This window comes from Hyla sarda, chromosome 6 (assembly GCF_029499605.1).
Source record: "Hyla sarda isolate aHylSar1 chromosome 6, aHylSar1.hap1, whole genome shotgun sequence".
Classification (NCBI taxonomy): Eukaryota; Metazoa; Chordata; class Amphibia; order Anura; family Hylidae; genus Hyla; species Hyla sarda.
Window position 1 is genome coordinate 63,110,756 of NC_079194.1, and position 14,881 is coordinate 63,125,636.

Genomic DNA, 14,881 nt, shown 5'->3' on the forward strand with positions numbered 1-14,881 from the left:
ACAAAGTGGCGTGAAACAATTGTTGCTCCAGCCTCTGTCCACGTCTTAAAAGGGTACTCCGGTGGAAAACTTTTTTTTTTTTTTTTTTTTAACTGGTGCCAGAAAGTTAAACAGATTTGTAAATTACTTCTATTAAAAAAAATCTTAATCCCTCCAGTACTTATTAGCTGCTGAATACTACAGAGGAAATTCTTTTCTTTTTGGAGCACAGTGCTCTCTGCTGACATCACGAGCACAGTGCTCTCTGATGACATCTCTGTCTATTTTAGGAACTGTCCAGAGCAGCATGTGTTTGCTATGGGGATTTTCTCCTACTCTGGACAGTTCTTAAAATCGAAAGAGATATCAGCAGAGAGCACTGTGCTCGTGATGTCAGCAGAGAGCTCTGTGTTCCTAAATGAAAATAATTTCATTGTGTAGTATTGAGCAGCTAATAAGTACTGGAAAGATAAAAATGTTTTAATAGAAGTCATTTACAAATCAGTTTAACTTTCTAGCACCAGTTGATTTTAAAAAATAAAATAAAATTCCACCGGAGTACCCCTTTTAAAGGGGTTATCCACCATAAGGTGATTTTAGTACTTACCTGCCAGACAGTAACGGTCATGCTTTGAAAGGATCCATGCTTGTCTTAGGGCTAAATAGCTTTGTTGTGAGTCCACCTTAACGCTGCTGCCTTCCTTTTGTAAACTGGCTATTTCCTGTTGGGAGTTCCTTCCTTCCAACTTCAAGTCCTAGGATCCCTTATTTGTAAGTGTGAGGTCATTTTTCTCCCTCCCACACGTCAGCCACCCCACCCATTGCAGTACAGCTGTAGCCTTGTGGAGAATGATTTCCCCTCACCTAGCAGTCACTCCACCCATTGAAGCAGACAGGCCTCCTTTTCAACACCTGACTAGTGACGTATTGCTTCAGGCTGCACTGCAACCTGGGAAAATCTAAGACCGCTTACTCATTATGTATGCTGATAAAAATTAACATTGGGGCAAAGATCACATAAGAATTGTGAGACACAGGTTACAGATACTATATTATGAACTATATTAGCTTTACAGTCCCTGTAGCATAGTCAATTCCCCTTTATCTTGACGTCATGGTGAGTGCCACTAGATTTATTTTTATTTTATTTTTCCCATTTATATTAGAGCAATTTGGTTTTAATGTAATATGATCCTAATTTATTTATTTTTTAAATATATTTTTTAGACTGAATACTAGAGATGAGCGAACTTACAGTAAATACGATTCGTCACGAACTTTTTGGCTCGGGAGTTGATGACTTTTCCTGCATAAATGAGTTCAGCTTTCCGGTGCTCCCGTGGGCTGGAAAAGGTGGATACAGTCCTAGGAGACTTTCCTAGGAATGTATCCACCTTTTCCAGCCCACCAGAGCACCTGAAGGCTGAACTAATTTATGCAGGATAAGTAATCAACTGCCGAGCCGAGAAGTTCGTGTCAAATCGAATTTACTGTAAATTCGCTCATCTCTACTGAATACATATACACCGACAGCAGAATATGCCGGCGCTAAGGCCGCTTGGAATGCGTCGTCTCATAGATGCAATATGCATTTTCGTGCGGACTCCGCAGAAAGAATAGACATGTCTATTATTTCTGCGAATTCCAGAATTGGGATTTCCACAGCAGAAACATCTGCTACTGAAATTCCGCCGTGTGCACAGTGCAGCAGAATCCCATTGAAATCAATGGGACTCTGCTGCAGTGGAATGTCTGGAAATCTTATCGCAAGAAAATTCCATCGTCTGAACGCATAGCCAAACGCATGTTTGGTTTTGTTGCAAAGTATTTTATGAGGACTTTTTATTTTTCAAAACTGTAGTATACCACTGTTTTTAGCCCGGTCCCAAAACCAGATACGGAGCAAAAATGAGCCGACCGGAGTCATTATCTGACTCTGGTCGGCTCATTCAAATGAATGTGTTGGGGGCCCGGTCCGGCTGGGATCTCCCTGCCGGATCTGATCCCCGTATGTAACAAACGTAATGTGAATGCAGCCTAAGAAAATAGACTTATTCCAAGAAATATTTTTATTTAATAAAAATATTTATATATAATGTTTATTAAATAAATGAACGTGTTCATATTTACTTGTGTTTGGTTGTAGGGCGCAGCTCGGAATCCAGAAGATATGGACAGGGAAAGAAGGGAACATGATCGAGAAGAGAGAATGGGACAACTTAGAGGTTCCACCACTCGAGTGTTACCTCCCGGCCCTCCAGCAGGTGCAGCACCTAATCGGTTAAGGAATGGCGGAGACCCCGTAGCCTCCACACCAGCCTCAAGGATTCAGCAGAGTGGTAAGTACTTGCCAGTTACACTTCTACAATTTTCCTTGGATCTTGTTGAAAGCGATTCATGACCCCATCAGTGGCTGAATATGTTACCTGAATAGACATGTCATAGTTTTTATTGGTGGGGTCCAGGTGCTGAGACCCCCAGAATTGTCAGCTCTGCTTAGCTCTCTTCAGAAGGCCAAGTGTGTATGCTCATAGAATGTCTATAGAGAGTCTGTACACGCTCACTGGACTGTCTGAGGAGAGCCGATCAAAAATGGTCACAGCACTCAGATAAGTACTTCTGCCCCTTTGTTTTAGCTATCAGTGGAGGTCTAATCACTTCAACTCCACTTATGAAAACCTAATGCAAACGTTTTAAAAACTATTTCACATTTTTAAGTCAATGAAAAATATTTGAGAAGATTCCTGTGCTTCCTTATTTCTTAATTTGGTTAGGAAGATATTTCGGTGATGGGGTTTATTCATGGCCACAATACCTCTTTGACTTCCTCAGGGGAATCTTAGACCATGATTATCCTGGCCCTTCAGCAATATTGCACCCTATGAATGCTTAGCTGGACACTTTAGGGCGTCAGCATTCTGGCTCATAGGAAAACTGACAGCAAGTTAACCCTCACTGAACCCAATACACAGGGTTATAGTGCAGGTGAACCGAATTAAAGGGGTTATCCAGAAAAAAAACTTTATATACGGTGTATATATATATATATATATATATATATATATATATATATATATACACTTATATACTATATCAACTGGCTCCAGAAAGTTAAACAGATTTGTAAATTACTTCTATAGAAAAAATCTTAATCCTTTCAGTACTTATGAGCTGCTGAAGTTGAGTTGTTCTTTTCTGTTTAAGTGCTCTCTGATGACACGTGTCTCGGGAACCGCCCAGTTTAGAAGCAAATCCCCATAACAAACCTCTTCTACTCTGTACAGTTCCTGAGAAAAGCAGAGATGTCAGCAGAGAGCACTGTTGCCAGACAGAAAACAACAACTCAACTTCAGCAGCTGATAATTATTGAAAGAATTAAGATTGTTTTAATAGAAGCAATTTACAAATCTGTTTTAACTTTCTGGAGCCTTTTGATATAAAAAAAAAAAAAAAATTCCCTTGAATACCCCTTTAAATTGATGTATAATTCACCCGGATCAGCAGCGGCTAAGATACAGTAGATAGCCTCTGTTGCCAATATGTAAACGTTGTCCTTTAGGCATTTAGGACCTTTAGGACCCAGCATACCCTCTGCCCACCTCACGCTCACATGTGCGAAGGGTCCACAAATATTTAAGAGATGGTCGGGCATATGAGAGCAGAGGGGAATGTGGTGCTAACTGTATAGACTGCTTGAGCCATTGGAACATTCTTACTGTAAGTTTCAGACAGTAATTTTGCCCCATTGTCTTAGCCTCATTGCTACTGTTTAAATTTCACACCACGTATTTTTTGCCTGGTTATCATTTACACTGGCAGATTTATCAGCATGTACGGCAAACCTATACATAGACAACATTGTCCCGTAATTTTGGCTTCCATTAAGGTGTTTTTCATGGGGTTTATGTAGGTTTGGTGTAAATTGGGAAAATCCTATGTATAGGTTAGGGAATTTCCCCAGACATATACTTATCAGTGCATACAGTAAGATTTAAAGGGGCGTTCCATTGACTACCGGCCCCCTCTGGCCTGTTTGCGGGACATCAGCGGGACATGGTCAGGAAGCAAATAGCTGAAGTGGGAAAGTTACGCAATTTGCCTTACTCCCTTTGACTTTAATGCGAGTTGCAAAAACAGAATAGCTGGTGTGGCTATACCATTTGTGCAACTCCCATTAAGGGTACGTTCACACATACAGGATCCTGCGCAGATTTGATGCGCAGGATTTGTAACTGCAGATTAGAAGCTGCGCTCAGTCATTTAGTTTACATTGAAATCTGCAGCAGAAAATCCTGCGCAAATCTGCGGACGTGTGAACGTACCCTAAAGGGGTATTCCGGCCAAAGACATCTTATTCACTATCCAAGGGATAGGGGATAAGATTTCCGATCGTGGGGGTCCCATTGCTGGTCTCCGTGCAGCACCCACATTCTATGCCATCATGCCCCCTTCCATAGACCTGAATGGAACACACTGGACACACAATAGAATCTGGAAGTGCCCGCGCTGCCAGTAGGTCAATATATTGAAGCTCGAGCAGGATTAGAGTAGGTAACTGTTTATTATGAACACACAACGCGTTTCTAGACCGGGATGGCCTTTTCGTCAGGCATCACGACCTGAATGGAGGGGACGTGTCGAGACTGGAGCAACAGCCCTGCATAGAATACTGCCCGAAAATTGCGGGGTCCCAGTAGCGGACCCCCCGCGATCAGACATCTCATCCCCTATGCTTTGGATAGGGTATAAGATGTCTTTGGCCGGAATACCCCTTTAAAGTAAATTTTCTGGTTCCTAACCATCTTCGGTGGGTGCCCTGGAGACCTCCATCTCAGCATAGGCAGGTATCCCAGAGGTGGAGCCAACATTAAGGAGACATTTATGGCTTAGGCTGGGTTCACATCATCTTTTTGCCATACTGTTTTCAATCAGTTTTTCTAAAGAAAACCGTATGGCCAAAAAACGGATGGAACAGTATGGGAAAAAGTAAACCGTATGCGTTTTTAAACTGTATACTGTTTTTAAAAGTGCATACAGTTCCGTCTGTTTTTATATACGTTTACATACGTTTTTAATAATTTTGTCAATTTTTAATGGGAGGAGTGTTGGGTGGGGACTTTAGGATGCAAATGCGCATGTGTAAAGTAAAAACCGTATACGGTTTCCCGTATGGAACCGTATACATGTGCGTTTCCCATATTGACGTCCATGTTAAAAAAAACGAATGCGGTTGCAGTACGGTTTTTAAACCGGAGTCAAAACTGTGGTTGACCACGTTTTTGTCTCCGGTTTAAAAACCGTACTGCAACCGCATAAGTTTTTTTTTTTTAACATGGACGCCAATGGGAAACGCACATGTATACAGTTCCATACGGGAAACCGTATACGCTATTTACTTTACACATGCGCATTTGCATCCTAAAGTCCCCACCCAACACCCCTCCCATAAAAAATGGACAAAATTATCAAAAACAATTTTTTTTAATTTTTTTTTTATAAAAACAGACAGAACTGTATGCACTTTTAAAAACAGTATACAGTTTAAAAACACATCCGGTTTACTTTTTCCCATACTGTTCCATCCGTTTTTTTTTGCCATATGGTTTTCTTTAGAAAAACTGATTGAAAACAGTATGGCAAAAACGTGATATGAACCCAGCCTTATAATGTGGATGGGAATACCCTTTAACAGATGTATTTACGACAGGGTTATGTTGGGAGTTGTAGTTTTGCGACAGCTGAAGGTACCCTGGTTGGGAAACGCTGTATTAGACCATTGAAATGTGAACCAAATTCCTGCCTACACCTACAATACTTACACTTCGGTTTGCCTTCTGTTTTCCCAGGTAACACGTCTCCTCGGGCAATCTCACGGGTGGACAGAGAACGCAAGGTCAGCATGAGGTTACATCGGGGAGCCCCAGCAAACGTCTCTTCCTCTGATCTCACAGGGCGACAAGAAGTGTCACGGATTTCAGCATCACAGGTGACCCTGTCCTCATGTAACTGCTAGGGCAGTGTTTCCCAACAGGGGTGCCTCCTGCTGTTGCAAAACTACAACTCCCAGCATGCCCGGACAGCCAAAGGCTGTCCGGGCATGCTGGAAGTTGTAGTTTTGCAACAGCTGGAGGCACACTGGTTGGGAAACTCCATACTAGGGACTCAATAAGTGGTGTAGATCAATATCTAAAGGGTTTTCAGGGGCCACAGCTTTACATCTTACTCTTGTGCAAACCCCATAAATGTGGCAGGGAGGCAGATGGTGGGGCACATCTTATGTTAAATAGTTTTTTAGTGTAGCCCCTGTTTAACTGTATCAATGTCATTATGTTTTCAGTGCCATTTGTCTCATTGAAAGGATCTTTATACTAAATTGTTATAATTCAATTTGGAGAATCCATATTTCTTTCTGTACGCACTCACAGAAGTTGGATTACCGTTGAATGCCGAACACTGTATTTTTATGCAGAACATTTTTGAATGCCAGAAACCCCTTTTTAAAGGGGGCAATCTAGCCTAAAATAACCTATTCCCCATCCAGAGACTAAGGGGATATGTGTCTGATCCTTAGGACCCCCTCATCATCTCCAGAATGGGACCCTAGCTCTCTCAGCTGTATGGAGCGGTAGATTGTATATGCCGTCTACCGCTCTATGCATTGGCTTCAGAGTACAACGCTTGGGTATCTCCAGTCTATTGGCACTGCATGGAGCAGCAGACGACACGTGCAGTCTAACGCTCCATATAGCTGTGAGAGCCAGGGTCCCATTCTGGAGATGATGGTGGTGGGGGGGGGCGGGGAAGATCAGCCGCAATGTCGGAGTACACTGTGCATGCGCGCGGTGACTCGCAATCCCCGGTGTGGCTGCTCGGAGTGGCGCATTGCCGCTGCAAGCAGGACAAGGGAGGGGTGGGGAGGAACTTTACTGCTTTACTTCCCTCTGTGTAGGGATGATGGGGAAGAGGAAGTGGTTCAGTTGCCCATAGCAACCAATCAGATTGTTGCTTTCATTTTTAAAGAGACCTGTGAAAAATAAACTAAGCAATCTGGTTACTATGGGCAACTGCACCACTCTACCTCTACAGTTTTGTTCCCCCTGGTTTTCTTAAAATTTTAAAATAATGAATTATTAAAAAATAAAAAAATAAATGTGGAGAGAAATCAACAACCTTAAATACCATGGAAAAATACCTGCAAGGGGAAAACACAAAGAAAACTACACTTCACTCTTAGTAAATTGTGTTACTTTACAGCCGTTTTTGTGAGCAATAGACAGCTAGAATAGATAGTCGTCGTCTTTTGTGGGGAAAAGATGGGACCCAAAACACAGTCTGCAGAGTTAAAGAAGATATATCATGTACAAAAACTTAAATAAGTTTTACATCGCAGGGGGTCCGACTGCTGGGACCCCCTGTGATCTCCTGTTCGGGCCCCGGCTCTCTACGGGAATGGGCTGTCTCTACCCCCGCAAAAACGGCATCAGACAAGCCCCCTTCATATGTATCTATGGGACAGCCATTCAGCTATCTTCGGCTCTCTCGTAGAGCTATATGGAGGGGGCGTGTCATACGCCATTTTGTACAGGGGTCGACACGGTTTGTTCCTGGGGAGTCCCAGCAGTCGGCCCCCCTGCAATGTACAACTGTGAATAGGGGATAGTTTTTTTTCTTGTTTTTTTACATGATGCTTTTTCTTTGATGAAAACTTTTTGTAAGTTCGGTCATTATTTCTTTTATGACTCCTTGGCACATCGTGTGGGGCTTCCTAGTGATTGCTGTTTTCTCTCTTTCAGGCCAGCGTACCGTTTGACCATCTTGGAAAATGAAGGCTGTCACTGGACCAATGTTTGCTTAGGTGAGATCCCTTTTTATTTTTCACAAAATAACTGAGAAATAGTGAAAAAGCCAATTGTGGTACATATTACACCAACAAAACACTGCCATAACCTTACTAGTAGATTGTAGCTTATGCCAGCAAAGCAGCTTCTTAGACCCATTCATATCATGTTTCTTAGGGACAGCGACAGTATACATATGGATATTGGGGGGGGGGGGGGGAAGGTATTCAGACTTTTAGCAGTATGCCTATTGACTCTAATAGGCTGTCTGTCTACCAGTAACTATGTTTAGACATACCAAATATATTAAAATTAGTCTCTAGTAAACTTCATATGGTCCATTACAGTCAGTGGGCCTGATGTGTACTAGTAATGTACCCTAAAAATGTGATATAAATGATGCCTTAAAATGCCCAGAGTGCTTCTTGGTGGGACAAAATGGTTGCAGTCACCTCCCTTTTACATAAGGGCTCATTCACACTTCTGCACCTAGGGACTGAAATATTGCTCAATGCACGGAGGAGTTGCTCCGTGCACAAGGAGATCCAGGGACCCGGGGAGGAGATTGCGCGGGGGGGTTTCCTAGTCGGGGGCAAAGAACTTCAGTAACGGGGTTCCCCTTTAAATGCTTTAATTTACATTCCAATTTCATTTTGATCCAGTTTTTACCCCCTAAAAGCTAAGCACAGTATGTAAAAGCTGTGTAGAACAGTAATGCAGCCATAACTTCCTTTGCCTAATCAGAGGCATTATGATGCTAGAAAATACTTTTATTCAGTCAAAACAGTCCGAGAGATGTGGCCGAGGGTCTGCAATGCCACCCCTCTCGAACAACGTCACGTCGTCGCACAAGCCCGGCGTGAGCAACATACATCTCCTCCGCTCTACCACTGTCTCCAACCGATAGATGTAGACTAGAGATGAGCGAACTTATAGTAAATTTGATTTGTCACGAATTTCTCAGCTCGGCGGTTGCTGACTTTTCCTGCATAAATTACTTCAGCTTTCCGGTGCCCCGGTGGGCTGGAAAAGGTGGATACAGTCCTAAGAAAGAGTCTCCTAGGACTGTATCCACCTTTTCCAGCCCACGGGAGCACCTGAAAGCTTTACTAATTCATGCAGGAAAAGTCAGCAACCGCCGAGCCGAGAAGTTCGTGACGAATCGAATTTACTGTAAGTTCGCTCATCTCTAATGTAGACCGCTCGCTGACTCCCTGCCTCTAGTGATGGGACTTCTCAATGAGAGCCTTAATGGTCTAAGACTGCGCATGCACGGAAAAGCTGTATTACCCTCACACAGGGTCTGTGCACACCGGGCACACCTCTCGATTTGTTCATGATTGCGAATAAAAGCGCTTTTCAACATCATAAAGCAAAGAAAACCATGGCTGCATTACTGTGCTACACAGCTTTTACATATACTGCATAGCTTTAGGGCAGTGTTTTCCATCCAGGGAGCCTCCAGCTGTGGAAAAACAACTCCAAGCATGCCTGGACAGCCTTTGGTTGGGAAACAATTTTAGGTGATAAATCCTGGTGACAGCTGCTCTTTAAGTACATAGAAGCCAATGGGTTAAATTTTAAAAACAACTGTTTTTGTGTGTATTTATTCATTTTTGTTCTGAAAAAAATAAATATGTTTCTGTGAATTCAAATAGAGAAAACAAACATGGTCGCACATCCACAACATGCACCTTGATCTAATGCTTCTCGGCAACATTTATTAAACTAACAGGTCGTTGGTGTACTTTATGATCATTAAGTGCAAGCCCGATAGCCACGTCATGGCCACCTGTAAGTAGTGGGTCCCTAACAACATCATGTATAGGCCTGGGCTGAGAGGGAGGGGCAGAGTGCTGACCAAGTAAAAACAAAAGGATGGGGATAGAAACACAATGTGAATTCAAATAGAGAAAACAGACATGGTCGCACATCCACAACATGCACCTTCATATAAATACCGTATTTTTAGCCATATAAGACGCTCCGGCATATAAGACGCACCCAATTTTAAAGGAGGAAAATCTAGAAAAAAAAAGATTCTGAACCAAATACATTGTCAAGTATAGGACAGTGATCTTCAACCTGCGGACCTCCAGATGTTGCAAAACTACAACTCCCAGCATGCCCGGACAGCCATTGGCTGTCCGGGCAAGCCAGGAGTTGTAGTTTTGCAACATCTGGAGGTCCGCAGGTTGAAGACCACTGGTATAGGAGGTAATACTCACGTGTCCCCGCCACTCCGGACCCGTCACCGCTGCCCTGCATGTCGCCCTCCATCGCTGTCCCGGGGGTCGCTCTGGAACGTCTGAGCATCCGGGTTAGTTTCACTTTCACTTCCGACGCGGCGGTCAGCTTTGATCGCCGCGTCTGAAAGGGTTAATACAGGGCATCACCGCGATCGGTGATGTCCTGTATTAGCCGCGGGTCCCGGCCGTTGATGGCCGCAGGGACCGCCGCGATATGACAGGATTTTAATGCGTATTTGCCCTATAAGACGCACCAACTTTTCCCCCAAAGTTTTGGGGAAGAAAAAGTGCGTCTTATACGGCGAAAAATACAGGTATATTTCTGTATTCTAATAATATAACACAATATGGAACCTAACTTGTGATAAATTGTGTGCATGTATGTACGGTATATTTATTTATATTTAATTTTATTTATTTTTAAATGGCACAAATATGAATGAGGCCTGAGTGAGGGGCGTATGGAGTATTCCTAGCTCAGAGTAGCGCCCTGTGCCGTATATATTGAGAGCTGAGCCTAGGAATTGATCTTGTAATTTAAACTAAAAAGCCCAAACCTAAACTCGCAGAATATAACCATAACACCATTTCTCTTTCTTTTCTTTCCAGTGTCTTCACTGTATTTCATTTTTTCTTTTAAAGATTAAAATTTTTTTTAAACTTTTATTTTCTGCCAATGAAGAGAGCCATGCCGAAGATGCTGGTTCCAGCGCAGACGCAAGAACTTCGAGGAGGGATTTGCCTCGCCCCTTTCCTTCCAGACATACTTGGCAGTCCAGGACAGCAGAAGTTCTCCCTGCTTCTTCTAAACTGAACACTACATATAGATATATACTGTATATATTCTTTTTATTTTTTAGCTTACCTCCCCAAACCAACCCCTCCCCCCAAAAAAAACTTTAACTTTACATTTTTTCTAAATGTAAGATTTTAGCTGTACATTTTTCTTTTTTTTTTTTTTCTCCTATAATCTTTAAAGATGCGAAAGTTAGCGAGGAAAGAAGACTTGTCACCAATACAGGACTGAAGCCTTTCCTAGGTATGGGAGCCTGGGTTGGGCCCGATTTTCCCCCTTCCAGTCTTCTCTAACTCGATAATGGAAGAGATAGATGGGGCGTTACTGTCCCCAAAGATCTGGAGAGGGGCAGTATGGCTGCCTAATACCCCACCCTGATCCACAGTGGAGGCCTAGCTTGCTTTTAGTATGCGCCTGCTCCAAAGAACCGTGCAGAATTTTGGGGAAAAGGTGGAGTCGTCTGAACGGTGAGCGATGCCAGGTCTTACTGACCTTTTTATTTATAGGTTAATAGTATTTTAGTAGTAGGTTTATTGTTGGGTATCTCCCACTGTGGCTGCTAGTGGCTTGTGGTCTAAATCTTTTGAAAAAAAAAAAAAAAGACGAAAAAAACACCCCAACGCCCATCATTCTGCACCTCTCCCCCCACCCTTCTGCGGTGACAAGAGATTAAGATGGCTGCTTTTTGTGACTTTCCTGATGAAGACTGTGAAGGTGCATACGATATTTAGCGAGGGTTGTAAATGGTTGGGATGGTCCAGATGGTGGGAATACCGAATGTTCCAGCTCCTATTTCTCACAGTGTCCTGGCCAGTCTCCGCCACCAGATGGCGCCATGTAACTAGTCCTCTTACACACCCTCCAAACTGTTTCAATATTTAACAATGTTTGTTTGTTTTTTGTTTTTTTCCTAATTTATTTACTATCTATTTACGTTTTTTTCTTTTTTTATTTGTGGTAATTTTTATTACTTTATCATTTTAAAAAAATGCAAGAAAAAATACAAATATCCAGATTTGGGGGGGGGGAGGGGAAAACGCAAACTTTTTGGGGGGGTTTTTGTACTTCCTGTGTAAATATAGACTTTTTTCAGCTTTAATGTGTTTGTTAATTTGAGGTAATAAAGTAGAAAATGATGAAGTGATTAAAAGGTGTCCTGACTTATTATCAAAATATAATGTGTACAATTGTGGTGTGCATGTAGAATGTTGGTGGCCTGTATATAAATGAATAAAGTGTGTGTGTGTGTGTGTGTGTGTGTGTGTGTATATATATATATATATATATATATATATATATATATATATATATATATATATATATATATATATATATATATAATATATAAAGGAATAAATAGTGTGTGTGTGTGTATATATATATATAAAGGAATAAATAGTGTGTGTGTGTGTGTGTGTGTATATATATAAAGGAATAAATAGTGTGTGTGTGTGTGTGTATATATATATATATAAAGGAATAAATAGTGTGTGTGTGTGTGTGTGTGTGTATATATATATATATATATATATATATATATATAAAGGAATAAATAGTGTGTGTGTGTGTGTGTATATATATAAAGGAATAAATAGTGTGTGTGTGTGTATATATATATATATAAAGGAATAAATAGTGTGTGTGTGTGTGTGTGTATATATATATAAAGGAATAAATAGTGTGTGTGTGTGTGTGTGTGTATATATATAAAGGAATAAATAGTGTGTGTGTGTGTGTGTGTGTATATATGTATATATATAAAGGAATAAATAGTGTGTGTGTGTGTGTGTGTATATAGGAATAAATAGTGTGTGTGTGTATGTATGTGTGTATATATATATATATATATATATATATATATATATATATATATATATATATATATATATATATATATATATATAGTGTGTGTGTGTGTGTAAATATATATATATAATATTTTGTATAAATATAGTGTGTGTGGATAGATAGGGGTGTGTGTATACTGCATAAATGTATGTGTGTGTATATGTATAATATATATATATATATATATATATATTATACATATACACACACATACATTTATGCAGTATACACACACCCCTATCTATCCACACACACTATATTTATACACAAAATATTATATATATATATATACACACACACACACACACACACACACAGACTACAGTTTGGTCTATGAAAGTCAATAGAACCGCTATTGCATTTGCTGGTGTATCTTTTTGCCGGTATACAGGTGACTAGAGATGAGCGAACTTACAGTAAATTTGATTCTTCACGAACTTCTCGGCTCAGCAGTTGATGACTTATCCTGCATAAATTAGTTCAGCTTTCAGGTGCTCTGGTGGGCTGGAAAAGGTGGATACAGTCCTAGGAAAGAGTCTCCTAGGACTGTATCCACCTTTTCCAGCCCACGGGAGCACCTGAAAGCTAAACTAATTTATGCAGGATAAGTCATCAACTGCCGAGCCGAGAAGTTCGTGACTAATCGAATTTACTGTACGTTCACTCATCTCTACAGGTGACATACCCCCAAAAAATTGTGAACCGAGCCTTATTGCTTTGGTGAGATAGAATTACTATACTGATACCATTTCTAAATTCTAAGTAGTTTCAGAACAGGGACCCAAATCTGCTTGCTTAATGAAGTGGCAAGTCGGCACGCACACGCAGCCGCTCCATTCAATCTCTATGGCACCTCCAGAGATGCCAGAGCGCTGTACTCCCTGGCTCAGCATACAGTCCAACTAATTACAGGAGACCGGGCTGCATTATAGTCTATTGCAGGGTTTCCCAAACAGTATCCCTCCAGCTGTTGCGAAACTACAACTCCCGAAGGCAGTCCGGGCATGCTTGTAGTTTTGCAACAGCTGGAGGCACGCTGGTTGGCGAAGCACTGGTCTAATGAGTTCACCTTGAAATACAGGCTGCATTACAGAATTTCTTCTGTAATGGAAGTGCGAACCAACATGTAGCCAATCCCATACTGCCACATAAGCTAAAACAGGTAAGCACAAACAAACACAAGAACCACTACATTATTCTCTAATTGCCTATGCTGCACTAAATAAGAAAGTGCTGTTTTAACAGTGTAAAATCTGCAGCAGAGCGCGTACCTGTGAATGTGGCCCCATCTATATTTTCATTTTATTACAAGACTCTGGGAAAATTCACCTTGAACACTGTCCCCTCTGCATGGTGCTTACTCCTTACTGCTCTTGGTATTACACTGGGGTTTGTCTATATATCCTCTGCCTGCTGCTCAGCAATCACTGAGGGTCTCCTGCTGAGCAGAACCAACAAGACATGTCCTGGGGTCTTGTCACATGCTACAGTAAGGGCACAGTGTTCTGCATGTGCGTCTAAGCACAAACACTTGACTATTTATAAACCCCCCCCCCCCCCCCCTTCTGTCACCGAAATGCCAGCTGTATATCTTATCCATATCTGGTCTCAGCCGCAAAGATCATCCAATCATAAAATAAAGCAGTGTTTCCCAACCAGGGTGCCTCCAGCTGTTGCAAAACTACAACTCCCAGCATGCCCGGACAGCCGAAGGCTGTCTGGGCATGCTGGGAGTTGTAGTTTTGCAACAGCTGGAGGCACCCTGGTTGGGAAACACTGAAATGAAGGCTTTAGCACACTCATTCGCTACCTTTATACGACTGAATTCACATGCAGCAGACTTGTTTCAGGATTGTCTGCGCCTATCCAGAGTGACTGATGCTCTTATTATAACCCAATAAAATGTCACTTTTATTAGTGTATTTATAAAAAAAGAAAAGTTAAAAAATACCAGTGTCACAAAGGTAAGTTGGAACTCACCCTTATCCCCGCTGGGGCATTTTATTTTATTTTTTTTCTTTAAGATAAATCTGAAAGTGAATTTTCATAAAAGGGTAAGTCCACATACAGTAGCCGCAAAAAAATCCGCAAATAAATTGATCTGTGGTGCAGGATTTCATTTTGCAGGATTTTTTTAAATTTATTTTTTAATGGACAGGGTCACACAGGGC

The 14,881-nt window shown here is 41.5% G+C and overlaps 1 protein-coding gene across 1 annotated transcript in view; it reads left to right on the forward strand.

Moving 5' to 3' along the window:
- The window catches only part of CSNK1E (casein kinase 1 epsilon), a 72,220-nt gene extending 60,320 nt beyond the window's left edge, over positions 1-11,900 (forward strand). The window contains exons 8-11 of the mRNA XM_056523937.1: positions 2,126-2,318; positions 5,826-5,965; positions 7,773-7,834; positions 10,676-11,900. Of these exons, the coding sequence (XP_056379912.1) occupies positions 2,126-2,318; positions 5,826-5,965; positions 7,773-7,805 (366 nt within the window). The 3' untranslated portion in view covers positions 7,806-7,834; positions 10,676-11,900. The remainder of the gene's footprint in view (positions 1-2,125; positions 2,319-5,825; positions 5,966-7,772; positions 7,835-10,675) is intronic.
- Positions 11,901-14,881: the final 2,981 nt, after the last annotated feature.